Source organism: Camponotus floridanus, unplaced genomic scaffold (genome assembly GCF_003227725.1).
Source record: "Camponotus floridanus strain SB8 unplaced genomic scaffold, Cflo_v7.5 scaffold7, whole genome shotgun sequence".
Lineage (NCBI taxonomy): Eukaryota > Metazoa > Arthropoda > Insecta > Hymenoptera > Formicidae > Camponotus > Camponotus floridanus.
The window spans coordinates 2,273,127-2,287,519 of record NW_020229838.1 but is presented as its reverse complement, the minus strand read 5'-3'; the positions used below and the strand labels follow the sequence as shown (position 1 = coordinate 2,287,519).

General features: G+C 34.9%; 1 protein-coding gene across 6 annotated transcripts in view; it reads right to left on the bottom strand.

The window, feature by feature from the left end:
* The window catches only part of LOC105256396 (chromatin-remodeling ATPase INO80), a 53,498-nt gene that overhangs the window by 33,524 nt on the left and 5,581 nt on the right, over positions 1-14,393 (bottom strand). For 2 of the 6 annotated variants that reach the window (XM_025413667.1, XM_020029078.2), the window contains exons 15-26: positions 13,988-14,280; positions 13,631-13,910; positions 13,348-13,500; positions 13,030-13,273; positions 12,750-12,877; positions 12,592-12,686; positions 11,739-11,811; positions 10,842-11,000; positions 10,664-10,766; positions 10,021-10,136; positions 9,450-9,632; positions 8,889-9,261 (exon numbers count right to left, since the gene is read on the bottom strand). In XM_025413667.1, coding sequence (XP_025269452.1) covers positions 8,889-9,261; positions 9,450-9,632; positions 10,021-10,136; positions 10,664-10,766; positions 10,842-11,000; positions 11,739-11,811; positions 12,592-12,686; positions 12,750-12,877; positions 13,030-13,273; positions 13,348-13,500; positions 13,631-13,910; positions 13,988-14,280 — 2,200 coding nt within the window. Of the gene's footprint in view, positions 1-2,934; positions 5,000-8,750; positions 8,785-8,888; positions 9,262-9,449; positions 9,633-10,020; positions 10,137-10,663; positions 10,767-10,841; positions 11,001-11,738; positions 11,812-12,591; positions 12,687-12,749; positions 12,878-13,029; positions 13,274-13,347; positions 13,501-13,630; positions 13,911-13,987; positions 14,281-14,393 lie in introns of those variants that run through there. The other 4 variants (XM_011266259.3, XM_025413666.1, XM_025413668.1 and 1 more) reach the window with 4 other exon arrangements.

Sequence of the window (14,393 nt, the reverse complement as noted above, 5' to 3'; positions counted from 1 at the left end):
TGCTCTGGGTCCTTTTCAAAGGTAAAATAAGAAAAAACATAATATTATTGAAACCAACTAACTGAATAATAAAAGAAAGAAGTCAATGTAATAAAATAAAAAGAAACTGGAAAGAAACGATAGGGTCGCAAACACAATTGTATCGTAAACAAATCGTTATCTACGATGTAATTGTGTATGCGATCCTATCGTTTCTTTTCAATTTCTTTTTATTCTATTGCATTGACTTCTTTCTTTTATTATTCAGTTAGTTGATTTAAATAATATTATGTACAATTGTATTTTTCTTATTTGATTTTGAAAAGGACCCAAAGCAGTCGAAATGTCGTCAACAGCACATTTTAAAAATATATTTTTACGCTTCTTATTGTATATAAGTGGAACAACTTTACAAAGTTTCTATTACATAATATATTATTACTATCACGCACCATTATCTGCGTCTTTAGCCTTCCTTAGCCTTCTTTTGCTTCTTATTAAAAAGTTTCAAATAATAATAAAAATAAGAATTTTTCTAATCATTCTTTCAAAATAATTATCCCAATCAATAATTTTAATATTACATTTCAAATAAATATTTCCTATATATTTGTATCAATCATTACTACCAAGAAAATAAATCAGGCAAATCAGATAATACTTTATTTCTTTAAAGAGATATTTTAAGTAAATAATTTTAATAGTCTATATTTTTGAAATAAATATGCCCGCTACTGTAGATGGATTAATTAGACTGGAATTATCGAACACGCGAACGATTAATTGCGAATTCTAAAGAGGGCAATTTTGCGCGCACCGTTCTCATTCGTTCGATTTAGCGCACAAAAGAATAAGAGAAAAAGAGATGTACTGTGATCGCTCTCGGATAAAAGGCGCGCTCGCGTACACCTGAGAGTAGCAGGTGCAGCGCAAGGTCTTGGTCCTCGGACAGAGTCCTGGCTCTTCTCTCGCGTGACAGCAATACGATCGGTCGATACACAGCCAATATATATGATCGAAAAATTAAATAAATGAAAGCTTAAACACTTTGAGAAAAATTCCGTTACCACAAATTATTGAAAATGCTACTCCTTACAAGATACGCAAAAAAACTCTATATAACTGTACAAGAGAGAGAGGACATTCCATCTTTTAAAAAATCACAAATCACTTCTAGAAAAGAATTTTTTAGATCCGAGAGAAAAAGAATTCACGAACGTTTTTGATAAATTTTTTTTAAACAAAAAATATGACGCCTTCACATATGAGAATGTCTAAATTATCTATGCTTTTATTTTATATACAATTGATTATGTGTAATATTGTGTATAATAATGAAAGCATGTTTTAATGTTGCAATGTTCAATTTTAACTAATATACATATGCCACGAAGTAAAAACATGCTACGATTTAATTTATTTCTTGCCCTTATATTCGCCTTGATTGCATTTATCATATTCTGTACTTTTGTATCTTTTTCTTGCTATATTTTTTAGATGATATTGATCCATGCTATTTCATCTTTATCCATAATAGCGACCTTGATGGAAACTTGCGACCTACGATGCGACGATATGCGGGCACTGCAATTATCGTCGGCGTGCGAGTATCCATCTTTCATTGAGGTTGCATGTTCTCTTTGTTCCCCTTCTTGTTGTTATTGTTGACAGGAAACCGACTACGCGTGCGTAAATCGAGTTACATTTGAATTCATTCACTTTTATTTTGCAAAACAACGTCATTAAAAAATGAATTCCTGCTTGAATGTCATAATAATACACTAATCTATTATATATTGACATTAAAATTTATTAAAATCATGTCAAATTATCGCATAGATCATATAAAAATAGGCATGTACGTTCGAATATGACTTCACGCTTTTTGTTTCGACTAGTATAAGCGTAATTTTTTTGATTAACAAAAACTTATTATTTATAATGGTCAATATCTCTGGAAAAGTTAATTGTATTATATATTTTATCATTTTTTTTAAAAAAGCTAATATAACAAAATTATTCGATATAAATCCGATTATTCCTATTATTTATCTTATAATTAATTTAAAAAAAATTAAATGTACATAGTTGATTGTATCAGATATCGCATGCTTTTTGACCGCAACTTTCGGAGGTTTCTTTTAACAGAAATTATTAGAAAGCAACAAATTCTTAATCGACTTACAGAAAAGGAATTCGTTAATTAAGTCAAAAAATGCACTGCACATGGGATTTTCAGATTCGCGCGATCAGATAGAAGAGTCACGAGGCACGAAAAATTCCTCGTGCTTGGCTTGATCCCAATCACGCAGATGATGACGCGGCTCCACCGACAGCTGCATACTCGCGTCATTAGCTCGCACTTTCAGCTTTCGGATCTTGTTACATTGATCGGCCATTATCATACAGAATCCTCCTACGTTTTTTTACCACATTTATTCGATCGGCAATCGTTTGCATATTCCTCGATAAGTACGAGAAATGAAAATTAAATTATAAATTAAGATGCTCCAGATTTATAAGTGTGTTACGACTATTTTGTTTATTAATTTAGTAAAGCAATTTGTTTAATAATTTAGTAAGCAATTTCACAGATTTTTTGAGACGTTAAAGATTCTCTTTGGAATATAAGAAATATAAAGATTACAAAATTAAAAAAATTGAATAAAGTAGTAGCAAAGAGATATATAAAAGTATTGTAGTCCTTACACTTTTCATATTTTAAAATGATCTGAATAAAATTGATGTTTAAGTCAAAAATAAGGACTTTACGCTATTTCAGTTCAAAAATTAGTTATTCAAATATTTAAAAAAGGAGGTATTAGAAATATTGTGTTCAATTGAATCTGTGAGAAACAATCGATTAAGAAAAACCAATTGGAACACTCGTCAGTTAAAGAAAACACGGGAAATAGGAAAGGTCCTGTGTGAAATTCATGAGATGAGCGATATTCGTGAAGATTGAATTTTTGTCTGTGTTTATTGCTAATATAAATACTATTCTTTTACAAATTGAATTGGCCTAATGACGTCTCGTAACATACATAAAAAATATCGGCTAGCCGAGTCTAATGACGGAATAATGCTATCCTTAATGACAATGTACAATGACGCCGAGAGAGCGATCGACTCGGAAGAGATAGACCATGTTGAATGGCACTCTTCCTCTTTTTCGTCGACGAAGTTGCCGAGAATTTGATCTGTCGATGATCTTTTTCGCCGTCGAAATTCGGCGTCGCCATGCACGCAACGACGCGTCATGTCGATTACCTATAATTGTAGTATACTTAACAATAAAATCAAAATTTCTACACATGTACCACACAGGTGGAATCGAATCGATATAACGGAACTCGTCCTCTTCAATCCCGACGAATGATTAAGCATTTGACAAGAATTTAAATCCAAGAAAGCAAAGTTCAAAAAGGAAAAAGGCAAGCATCGAATTAAGTACGAAGTTATGTCGATGTTGTCTTTTTATTCCCGACTGCTGCCAACCGTAGGTTGGCAAAAGACGGAGGGAGTATTCACGTTTTTAATATTCAATGAGATACATAATATCTCGTGAACCCTGCGCTATAAATGAACAAAATAAATACAACAATTGCAGTGCGATCATAATTATAACGAATCCTAGATATTGTCAAGACTGCTTCCTTTCACGGTTTAATTACAATTTACAATGAGAAGAGTGAGAGAAAGAGAAAGGGAGAAAGAAATGAGCGGAAATCTAACTTTTAACGGTATTGCACGCTTAAGTCGCGCGTACGGAAACATCACTGACCGACAGGATAAATTATCACGATACACAATAAATACGCAATGTTGTAATCGATTCTGAAAGTGTTTCAAAAGTGCTGAGACATAGCGATATAGCACGCATAAACTCGAGCGATTCAGAGAGAAGAAAGAAACGCCTATTAATTCACATTCGAAAGGAATAATTAATTCGTCAAAATGACACGGGGAATTGAAGGTTGTCGCATTCAAAAACAACTTAAAACCGAATCATTCGCGAAACTACGACGACCCTGCGCGCGGCTGTTGCTGTGTATAGAATCCAAACGGTCGTGATTCCGCCAAGGACGACGACGATAATAGCGTCGAATTCGCGGCCGCGATGGCGACTGAGGACGATGATGACGATGACGACGACGGACCAGTCGTCGAGACACGGGAACGCTGATGCGACGACGATGCTTTCTGCTGTCCGATCGTCTGATGGGATCTGATGGGTACTGGTAGCGGTCGCTGGATCTTCTTGCCGTGATGTTGACCGGAAGTGCGGTAGCCCTGATGCCCAGGCCCGGTCGGCCGTAGGCGAGGTCTGCCGGGACCTCGACGAATCCCTGCGATGCTGCCGCGTCCGGACAGTGGTATCAGAGTTCCCACTGGACCCAGTGGACCCACTGTGCTGGGACCGTCTCCATCGGTAGGATCGGCGGTCGCATGGACAGTCCCTAGGACATAAAAAAATACACCCCTTCGTTCTAGGAGTTTCTGTTGAAAATATGGCCGCCGTAGATGCGGTGATGATCGCTTCGCTTTGTGGATCCAAATCCAATCGATGACTAATGTTTAATGTTTCGAAGTATAGATACAGAAAATAGCTTGCAATTCGTTCCAAAGGAGATCTTTCAAGAACAGTCGGAATCCAATTCATCGATTTGCAAGTTATATATCGCAAGTTATTTATACGCGGCGCGCAACTCACGATTTATCGTGAAACAATGAAAATAAGTATTATCATAATATTATCATAAATTCTTCGGTACGAAAATACTGCATAATAAACCTTAAGAACTCCATTCTTTTTCTTAAGACTAGTCGATCAAAGATCTCGAAAAGAAGCATTTCAAGAAGAATTTTTCTATGCGAAGATGCGTAGATGTGCGTGAAAATCAGTGTTCCTCCTCTCCAGATGTAGATATCTCGCCTTTATCCCGATGCCTAGTCGGCATTCCGTGGCACGTACCCGATCGTTCAAGGAGCATTCCTCTTCAGACGATCTAAGAGGACACTTAAAGGAATGGGCGATAGAATAGAAAATGCGTCTGTCGTTCGCAAAATCCCGCCGACTCTTACACTCTTAAATGATAATTCGCTCTGAAACTTCCACGCGCGTGAATCGTATCGCGGATCAGAAGAGAACATTTAAATGCTCCACACGAGACAATTTCCATCGCGTAAATAAAATATCAAGATGCAATGTATATCTATAAAAAAAGAATTAGTTGAAGCAGTATTCTTAAAATTATCGAGCTACGAAAAGTCGCCTTTCTTTGGCAGAAACCTGACTAGCAAATATCAAAGTTGCGTGGACAATTGTAATAAAGACGAGGATCCAACTGGTATTAATGTAAACGAATAAAATTAACTGTTACGATATTGTACGCGATGAAACCCCTATCATATACTTAATTTAACCGTCCAAGTAATTCAATGGAAATTTCCAGGAATTAATTTACGATTCGTATTATGAATCTAAATGAAATTTGTAAATTATACGTAAATTATACCTTTTAATGAAAAAATAACCGACGCAATAAGAGACTCATAGGGAAAAAGACGGAGCCTACAATGTGAGAGCAAAGATAAAACTTTCGAGACAGTTGGAATGAGGAGGATCCACGGAATGTCGACGATCCACCTTACTATATCCTTGTCTGCTATATCCTTGTCGTCCTATCCTGCCGCATTATCCTATCTCACCCGTGTGTTGCGAGCCGAACTATCATCTATACTGCCATATATTTTGTCTCCTATCCGATCCTGTTCGGTCTAGTTTGAAACACTTAGATTCCCAGAAAACTTGAGATTTAAAATAGAGATAATTGTGTTACTTAACAGGATCCCATGAAACCATTTTCCACCTATTAAATTTAATTAGGTAAATCTTAATTATGTGCATTTCGACTTATAGTATCTAGGATGTAATACGTCACATTGCATTAAGAAACAAAATTATCCGGCTAGAAATTGATTCTTTATTTAACATTTAAGAAGACGAATACAGCTGCGAAATTATATGCAAAATTATCTATTTTATTTTTTATTATTTTTTTTCTTAACGCAGATTTAATATATCTGGATAATTTTAAAATTTTTCTTTTTCATATTTGACTACGTATTTTTATTAATGCTTTTGGAGCTTGAGTAAACTTTCTAAATATTTATTATGAATAAATAATGAACAATCTGTTATTGAATAAAATCAGTTTTCTTGGAAATACTGGTCATTCGTAATATTTAATAAAATTACAATCTCTTTAAATTGAATAGTCAAATCATTATTTATTCCCGAACAGATTAAAAGAAAAATGATAGTAATCATACCAGTAATTTTCAAGAAAAATATCGAAAAACTTGATTTTACAAAAGGAAAATTCAAAATGTAACGATTTTTCAAGTTACATTCTCATATATCAATGCAAATAATTTCGATTGCGAATTAATTGTCAATAGAGAAAATACGGCATATATATCATATCATTCAACTTTTTTTTGTGACGACAATATGAAAATATGATATTCGAGAAGATGCGCAGAGTCGACGGGGACGAGATGACACAGTAAGGTACGGTAAGGTACGGCACGAATCGACAACAGTCAACCCCTTATACAAGGTCCGCGTAATTCCCCTCTATCCTGTGCAAACCCCATCCTTCTTTTTTTTTATTCGACCTCGTGAAACGACGAGGGAAATTAGATGTCGGGATTATGCAACTGAAACGTATTACGATCGAGTCTAGGACTCTTAAGTAGATATTGCTGAATCGAACGATAAATTTATTTAGGAAAGTAGTAACTATTTTAGCAGATATTACTCGACAATTTCGATGTAAATATATTGATATAACTTCAATATTAATAAAAAGAAAAATATTTGAAAATATATGGAAAAAAATGTTTGGAAAAATATTAAACTACTAGTTCAGAAATTGCGTCTAGTAAAACCTCGTGGATAATCAAAGGTGAAGTTAATAAAATCTCGACATATGATTTCTTTCTTGAAAGAGAGCGGTTAAATCTCAATCTATATTAAATTGACTACGTTTCATTCTGTTAAATTCGATTCGTGTCTTTATTAATCCATCATAATCATCCCATCGATCAAAATAAGCGGAATATAACTAATCAGCAGGAATAATGCTGAATATGTGCTCCGATGAGAGTTGGGAACATTGACAGCTGGATGAAGAAGCGTGCGTCGCATCCCGATAAAGAGATAACTAATGGAGAAGAGAGACAAAGCAGAGAAGATGTACAAAAAAGATGGTGACGAAGAAGAGAAGGAAGGGAAAGAAAAAGAGAGATTATAAAACAAAAAAAAAAAGAAGAAAAAAAAGAGAAAGAGGTAGACGCGAGTTCCAAAAACCTAAGAAGAGCATCGATCGCAGCTGTCGCCTTCGCTCCGCACCTGCTATTGTCCGCCTCGTCTTCCAGTCGACGACAAGTGAGAGAGCGAGACCGACCCCTTTTTCCTTCACGTGCGTACACGCAGCACGAGGATGGAATGTGTTAAGCGTACTCACGCGCGCTGTTGCCCGCTCCATGTTCACGGTTCACGTGGCATTGCGTGAGGTCGCCTTATCGGACACACACGCGTCGTACCTCTTTCTTTTTCTCTAATTAATGCGATAACGATAAACTCATCGACGTTTACTTTATACAGGATCGGGAGTCTCGCAACGTGAAAATTATTTTTGTTCAACAATTATTTAAAATTAAGTGTAATATTTTTCATATCGTTCATGAAAGAAACACCTTTTTCCTATTCAGAATCATTCGACTTATCGATGACTCTCTGCACATCCCCCTGGAACACATTTGTGCCGAGACACAATACACTTGTGCTACGGCGACAAATGTTTCCAGCCTGGCCCCATACGAATTCGTCGTTCGCGAAACGAGTCCTATAGAAATGAGTCACGAGAGATTTCAGGGAGTGGGATGTCTCTAAGGGTGCCTCGTGGAGGAGCGCCAACTGTTACCCCCTTGTGGACGCACATGTGCTCGCGAGGGAATTTTCGGCACAAGCTGATGATGGGGTCACGAATGGACCCACGGGCGTTCCTCTCGCGAACCGCAAAGTCCCCTGAGAACCCGGGCAAGTGCCCGGACGAAAGACAGCACCGAGGGTGCGCAAGGGACCCCCGAAAGTGTCAGCGAGGATTAACGGTATATTGATTGGCGGGGCCGCGTCCGCGAGGAAAGTCGTTCTTCTCACGGCATAAGTTTCGAAAATTCGAGGCGAATTTCATGACGTGTTCTATCATTTACGCTTTTATTGAACTTAATCAGACGGAATTATCGCGAATATTACGATGATATTAATTATGAACATTTTTTTATTTTGCGAACATTTTTCAATCTGTATAATCGGCTTTGATTATGAAATTAGATTACGAAAGTAAACTGATAACTACACAACGTATACATTATAATAATAGTTCCGAGAGCGAATCACAGTTATTAAATATTTATACAAGTTATAATACTATCGTACAGATAACTAAATGTAAACGTGAAGAGTAATATCAGTGCAATGCAATATCTGCTTAGTAAGATAAAATTAATGCAACATCGAAAATACACAGAATATTTCGTAAATCTCTTGTCATAATAATTGATTGAATAAAATATATAAAATTACTTCATTCGACTATAAATTATCTCATTTTTAATTATTTAAGCAGTATATATATATATATATATATATATATATATATATAAATCTAATATATATATAATATAATATATATATAAATCTCGTACGTGTGAGATAAAGCGATCATTCGATTACTGAAAAATCGATAATTACGCGTTAAAATTAATCTTTCACGCTATATTTCGGCAAATGCCATTTTCTATTATACAAACAAAGCGCGATTACTCAAAGTACTCACCGTGCTGCAATGTCTGCTCGTTCGAAGATCCACCCCCATCGGTCGGCGATATAGTCGACAGCGATTCGGTGGCTACTGCATTAGAGCCTTTCGACGGATGCATTAAAAGCATTCCTCTTCCTTTACCGCCGATCGGACCACCCCTACGTGAACCTCGTGGTCGGCCCCGCTTGCTTGCGCCGCGTACGGATTGTCGCATACGTGCGCTAGCACCTACGCCGAAGGCGAAGTGATGGCCGAGTCGAGCGACCTTTGTCGAAGATTCTCCAAATTGATGGAAATTGCCTCGGGAATGTCCATGAGGGTGATCGCCACCAGAAACTGCTACTGGGCCATCTACATCAACCACGAGTCCTTCATTGCTCGTTTCATCCTATAAAAAAGATTGTATCAAGATAATTATTAAGGATTATCGCAATTGTTATTACTAAATAATGACAAGATAGAACGCAATCAAAATGTATCTGTTCTCAGAATTGATTCTTTTAACAATTTCAATTTTAGAAGAAATTTTTACTAAAAGCTAATAAAAAAGTGTAATAATTTTGTATCGATATGTACTTCTGACTTGGCCGGACTTGTTGGCGTGCTATAATTATCTATATTTTCTAACTGCTGTTGATGGTGATTGTTCTGCAACTGAATCGGATTGACGGCCGGTTTAGGCTCATTAAGATTAACTTGAACGGTATCGTTGTTTTTGTCGCCATTAGCGTCTGCATGACACGGTTTCTTCGCATCGTTCTGAAAAAGAAAGAAGTTGTAAATGTGAAAAATACAATCGTGACAAATGAAAGATTACTGTTCTAATGAAATTAAGTATGCGATCTAATTAATAATAAATCTGATATGCATTGTGAGTTAAATATATCTAGACAATTCATCAAACAATTAGCTCGAGCTCGACGAATTAAATGTTAATATATGATAGTTAAAGATATGTTCTTCAAAAACAATTTCAGTGTAAGCCGATAGTCTCGAGTATCGAGAAACCGAGATATAGGAGCGATAAAAATAGACGGCAAGAAAAATACGGTGCGGTTAAAGAGACGAGAAAGCGATGAAATAAAAAAAAAGAGGTAAAAAAGAATCTTTGCGACGCGATAGTGGTGTGTAAGGGCGCCGGGCTCACCTTGACCGGAAGCGCGGTTAACTTCCTCTTCCGGTCTCTCTCCTTATGCTGTAGGTTCGACTCGAGGCGAACCTCCTCTACTCGTTGCTGCTTTCTCTCCTCGCTTCGTTGGCTATCTGAAATATACACGGACATGTACTATACAAGCCGAGGATGCGGCGGCACAAGTTCGTTACTCCGTTTCTTATTATTATTCCTTATTAGGCCATTAGCATAACCTAATGAGCATAATGTAATCGCGGCCACCTCGCCCCCTTCCCTCTTCTCATTCTCCTCCCTCGTTTTCGACGAGTTTGTGCATACACGCGCATCCTGCCGTGCGATAGAAACGGTGGCTCAAACAAAAACTCGACTATCTAACGATTTATCAACATATTATATCCTTTAATTATACACCATGGCAAGTTTTAATTTTAATGAGATATTTTTTTATTAATTTAGAGAAAAGACATTGTTCTTCAATGTTCAATGCCGATTGCTTGGTGAAAATTTAATTGAAAAACTAGTAACTAATGGAGTTTTCTTGAGATAAAAAATTATATATTATTTTTCGATAAAAATTCTAAAGATAAATAATGACGTGCCATTTTCAATGTGATAGCACATAATTACTAAACAAAAATAATGAATTGCTAATATTTACATTTCGCTTCAATTTCCTCGTCATCCAGTAGCAGTGACACGACTTCCTTTGGTTTTAGAGTATCGGGTTTAAAGTTTCCGCCACTTATGACCATACGTTGTATCTGCAATAAATAGACTCTCATTGTTTATTTAATTCCAGCATCTAGATATAAGGATAATAGTTTCCGAAAATGAACCTCGCTCTTCTCGCGTGCTCTCTGCAAAATTCGTTCCTCGATAGTTCCTTTACATATTAATCGGTAGACCGTGACTTGCTTGGTTTGCCCCAGTCTGTGGGCGCGATCCATAGCTTGTTGATCTACAGTGGGATTCCAATCACTATCATAAAATATTACCTGCAAATATTATTAATAAATGATTTATAAGTAGTTTGAATAATTTTTTACTTGAAAAATATATAATTTCATAAATAAAAAATATAAAAATAAAAATTTATAAAAATTTATAAAAAGTATATATGATTTCCTGAATAAATATTTATTTAACTGTAAAGTTGCAGAATCTATTATAATATTATAACAGAAGAAGTTTATTAATCATGCAATAACAATTGTTAAATCGATGACAAAAGATTGAATGTTATATACAATCTGTGATACATCTTGTGATACTTTTATGACAGGACAAAGAAACATATGATATTCTTTAAATACAGATATGTTCCACGTTTTCTTTTTTTGTTGCATTAATTTGCAGAAATTATTATCATTTACAGAGTATATGTATGTACACATTCTCTCTTTCTCTCTCTCTCTAATAATAAATAATTTTCAATAGTAATTAATTCATTCTAATTTAAGAAGAGTTTTATGTATATATATAATTATATAATTTTCATTTATATATCGCTTAAACATATTTTTTATCATCAAATTACTTAATGAAAATTGAAGAAGACATTGTAAGACCGTGTAATTGATTTCAAAAGATATACGAATTTAAATTTATTTCCATATATAATATATATTTTGTACATATTTCATATATAAAGATAGAATAGAAACCGAAAGTTAGGATGATGCATAAGTGAATACATATTAGGTAGTATAAAACAAAAATATAAGATTACTGACCGTGTCTGCCGCGGTGAGGTTGATTCCCAGGCCGCCAGCTCTAGTGCTGAGTAGAAAGACGAATATGTCCGCTCTGAAAGACAAAACAATCTCACAGATTCTCAACTATGTTTCATGAAAAACAATGATATTATGATCGTTTTGTATGTAAATTAATTTGAGATGCCAGGGCATATTTATGAAGAATTTTCAGAACGAAATCTTCCGCGGTAGCACGCTCATCCGATCATGTTTAATATTTCAAATAATTTAAAAAAACATTCTTTCGTCTTCTTAATCTTAAGGAAAATTAAACTACAACGCATAATTATGGGTAATCATTTGAATGATAAATTATACGAAAATAAAAAGATTCGCTTGCAATATTCGAATAGCGATATAAGAATATAATTATTTAGACTCAAATGAAAGTTGGATACAAAAATTCGGTAGATTGTGTAATGCCCTGTCTAGTAATAGCCCGCCATTAGAACTGCAGGTTCGTGACTGTCGTGCATTCAAAAACCTGCAGCTGTCTGCAAGATGGGGACGATTCGGCAATTAATTCGCGTGTTAGTTATGCGCGGCTGAGCTACGCAGGACATGCGATCTCGGGATCGCGCTTTAAGTATGCAACTGGAGACTGTTTGCGATTGATAGATATTCTAATCAACACGATACAGCCCGGATTATTATGAATAACGTATTTTTTTATTAATGAGCAACTGACGAGATCTCAAATAATCAAAAATTCTCACAATCTGCAATATGTACAATCAAACTACACGTTTTTTATTAAATTGTTAAGCAATATTGTAACATTGCTAAAAAATACATGAAATAATTGCAAATTTATGAAAAAGAAAATCATTACCTCTTTTGAAAATCTGCTACCATGTCCCGTCGATCCGAAATTTTCGAGGAACCATCTAATCTCATAAATGTATGCTTTCTATGATACATGTATTCCTACGAAAAGTAAATTTTCCATTATAAAATGATTATTTGAGTGTAGCAGATAGATAAACATACCTCGAGCAAATCGATCATTTTTGTCATTTGAGAGTATATCAACACCCTATGACCTTGTTCCTTCAAACGCCGTAAAAGACTATCTAATACAGAAAGCTTGCCCGCATCTGTTACTAATGTTTGCTTATCTGAAATAATTTAATTTATTTATAATCATTTATTTTTATTTCTCAATAGAAAATCATATAATTAATAATTAAAATAACATATGCTTTTTTGATAATCCTCATATCTTTTCATTTCACATTTGATTAATTGATATGTATCATATTGAATATACCTGGCACAATGATATGTGACCATCCGTTAAGAGGAGCACATGCGGATAATCCACCTTGCGGTTGATAGCAAAAAGTTGACATTGTTTGACCGGCACGAATGCATAATTTCTTTTCAGAAAGTGCTCGTTCACAGCCGAGCCAAAGTAATCTTTGACCAAATGGACCACCGCATTCTTCGTGCCTCTTCCAGGCACATGCTGCAGAACTATTACTTACATATAATTTTCGTGGACTAGCTTGAACCTGCAATTAAAAGGATTAAATTATAATCCCTTGTTTTCCTTTATCTTTTTATATGCAAGAACGATTATATTAACCTTGGGATTATTATCGCAAACGAAGGCAGGAATCGTTGTTTGCTGGCAATATCGCATTATAGGTTGCCGTGGATGATGGGGATGTTCAGGTAATAGAAACAATTTCGAATCTTCCAATTGTTCCGTTTTGCCAGTGGGAAGTATTCTTTGTAACTGAAGTATTATAAAACACATTGTATCACATATTCTGTAAACTTTGACTATATGTATGTATGTATGTATGTATATATGTATACACACATATATACATATGTGTGTGTAATGTAATGTCAAATATAATTACCTTTGGTAATTGATTGGCTTTCTTACTGCTACGTAGTATTCTGTGAGCAACCGTTTCTGGCATTGAATGTATCGTATGGGTAGAATGTATGTAAAAAGCGTCGCCCTCAATTATTTTTCTTGTAAAAAATATATCTTGCAACGTCGCCGACAAGGAGTCAATTTTTCTAGGCGAATAAAACATTTGATTTGTAGGTATTCTCGATCTATGACCAACACACCAATCTTCCCAGTATTGTATCATTTTCAATCTTCGCTCCATGAGTGTTACAAGATATAATCTGCACGAGAATATTTGTAAAAAAATAGTTATTCTATGTAAATCCTTCTTTTCTTAACATTCGCCATTTATACATACCTAAATAAGGTACCAGTGATAAACATTTTGTTTATTTCCATTGGAGATAAATTAATAAATCTGCTAAATGAAAATGCATTTTCGCACAAATTTTCGTTGCAATGAAGAGCACGGTGAATATATTCTGCAGTAAATATAAACAATTTGTTATACAACAAGTGATCTTTGGATGGCAATGCTAAATGTAAGAGTCCTTCGTTATATAACAAGGCAGGCATATTATAAAATTCTGTGTTCATGAAAAACGGCGATCTAGCATCCCTACGTTCAAAGAGTTCTGGATGATTACAGACCTATAATTAATAAAATTAGATTCAGTTTTAAAAATTATAGATTATTTTTAATATTTAAGCTCTCATAATTGTAAAATAAATGTTATAAAACAATATATATATATATATATATA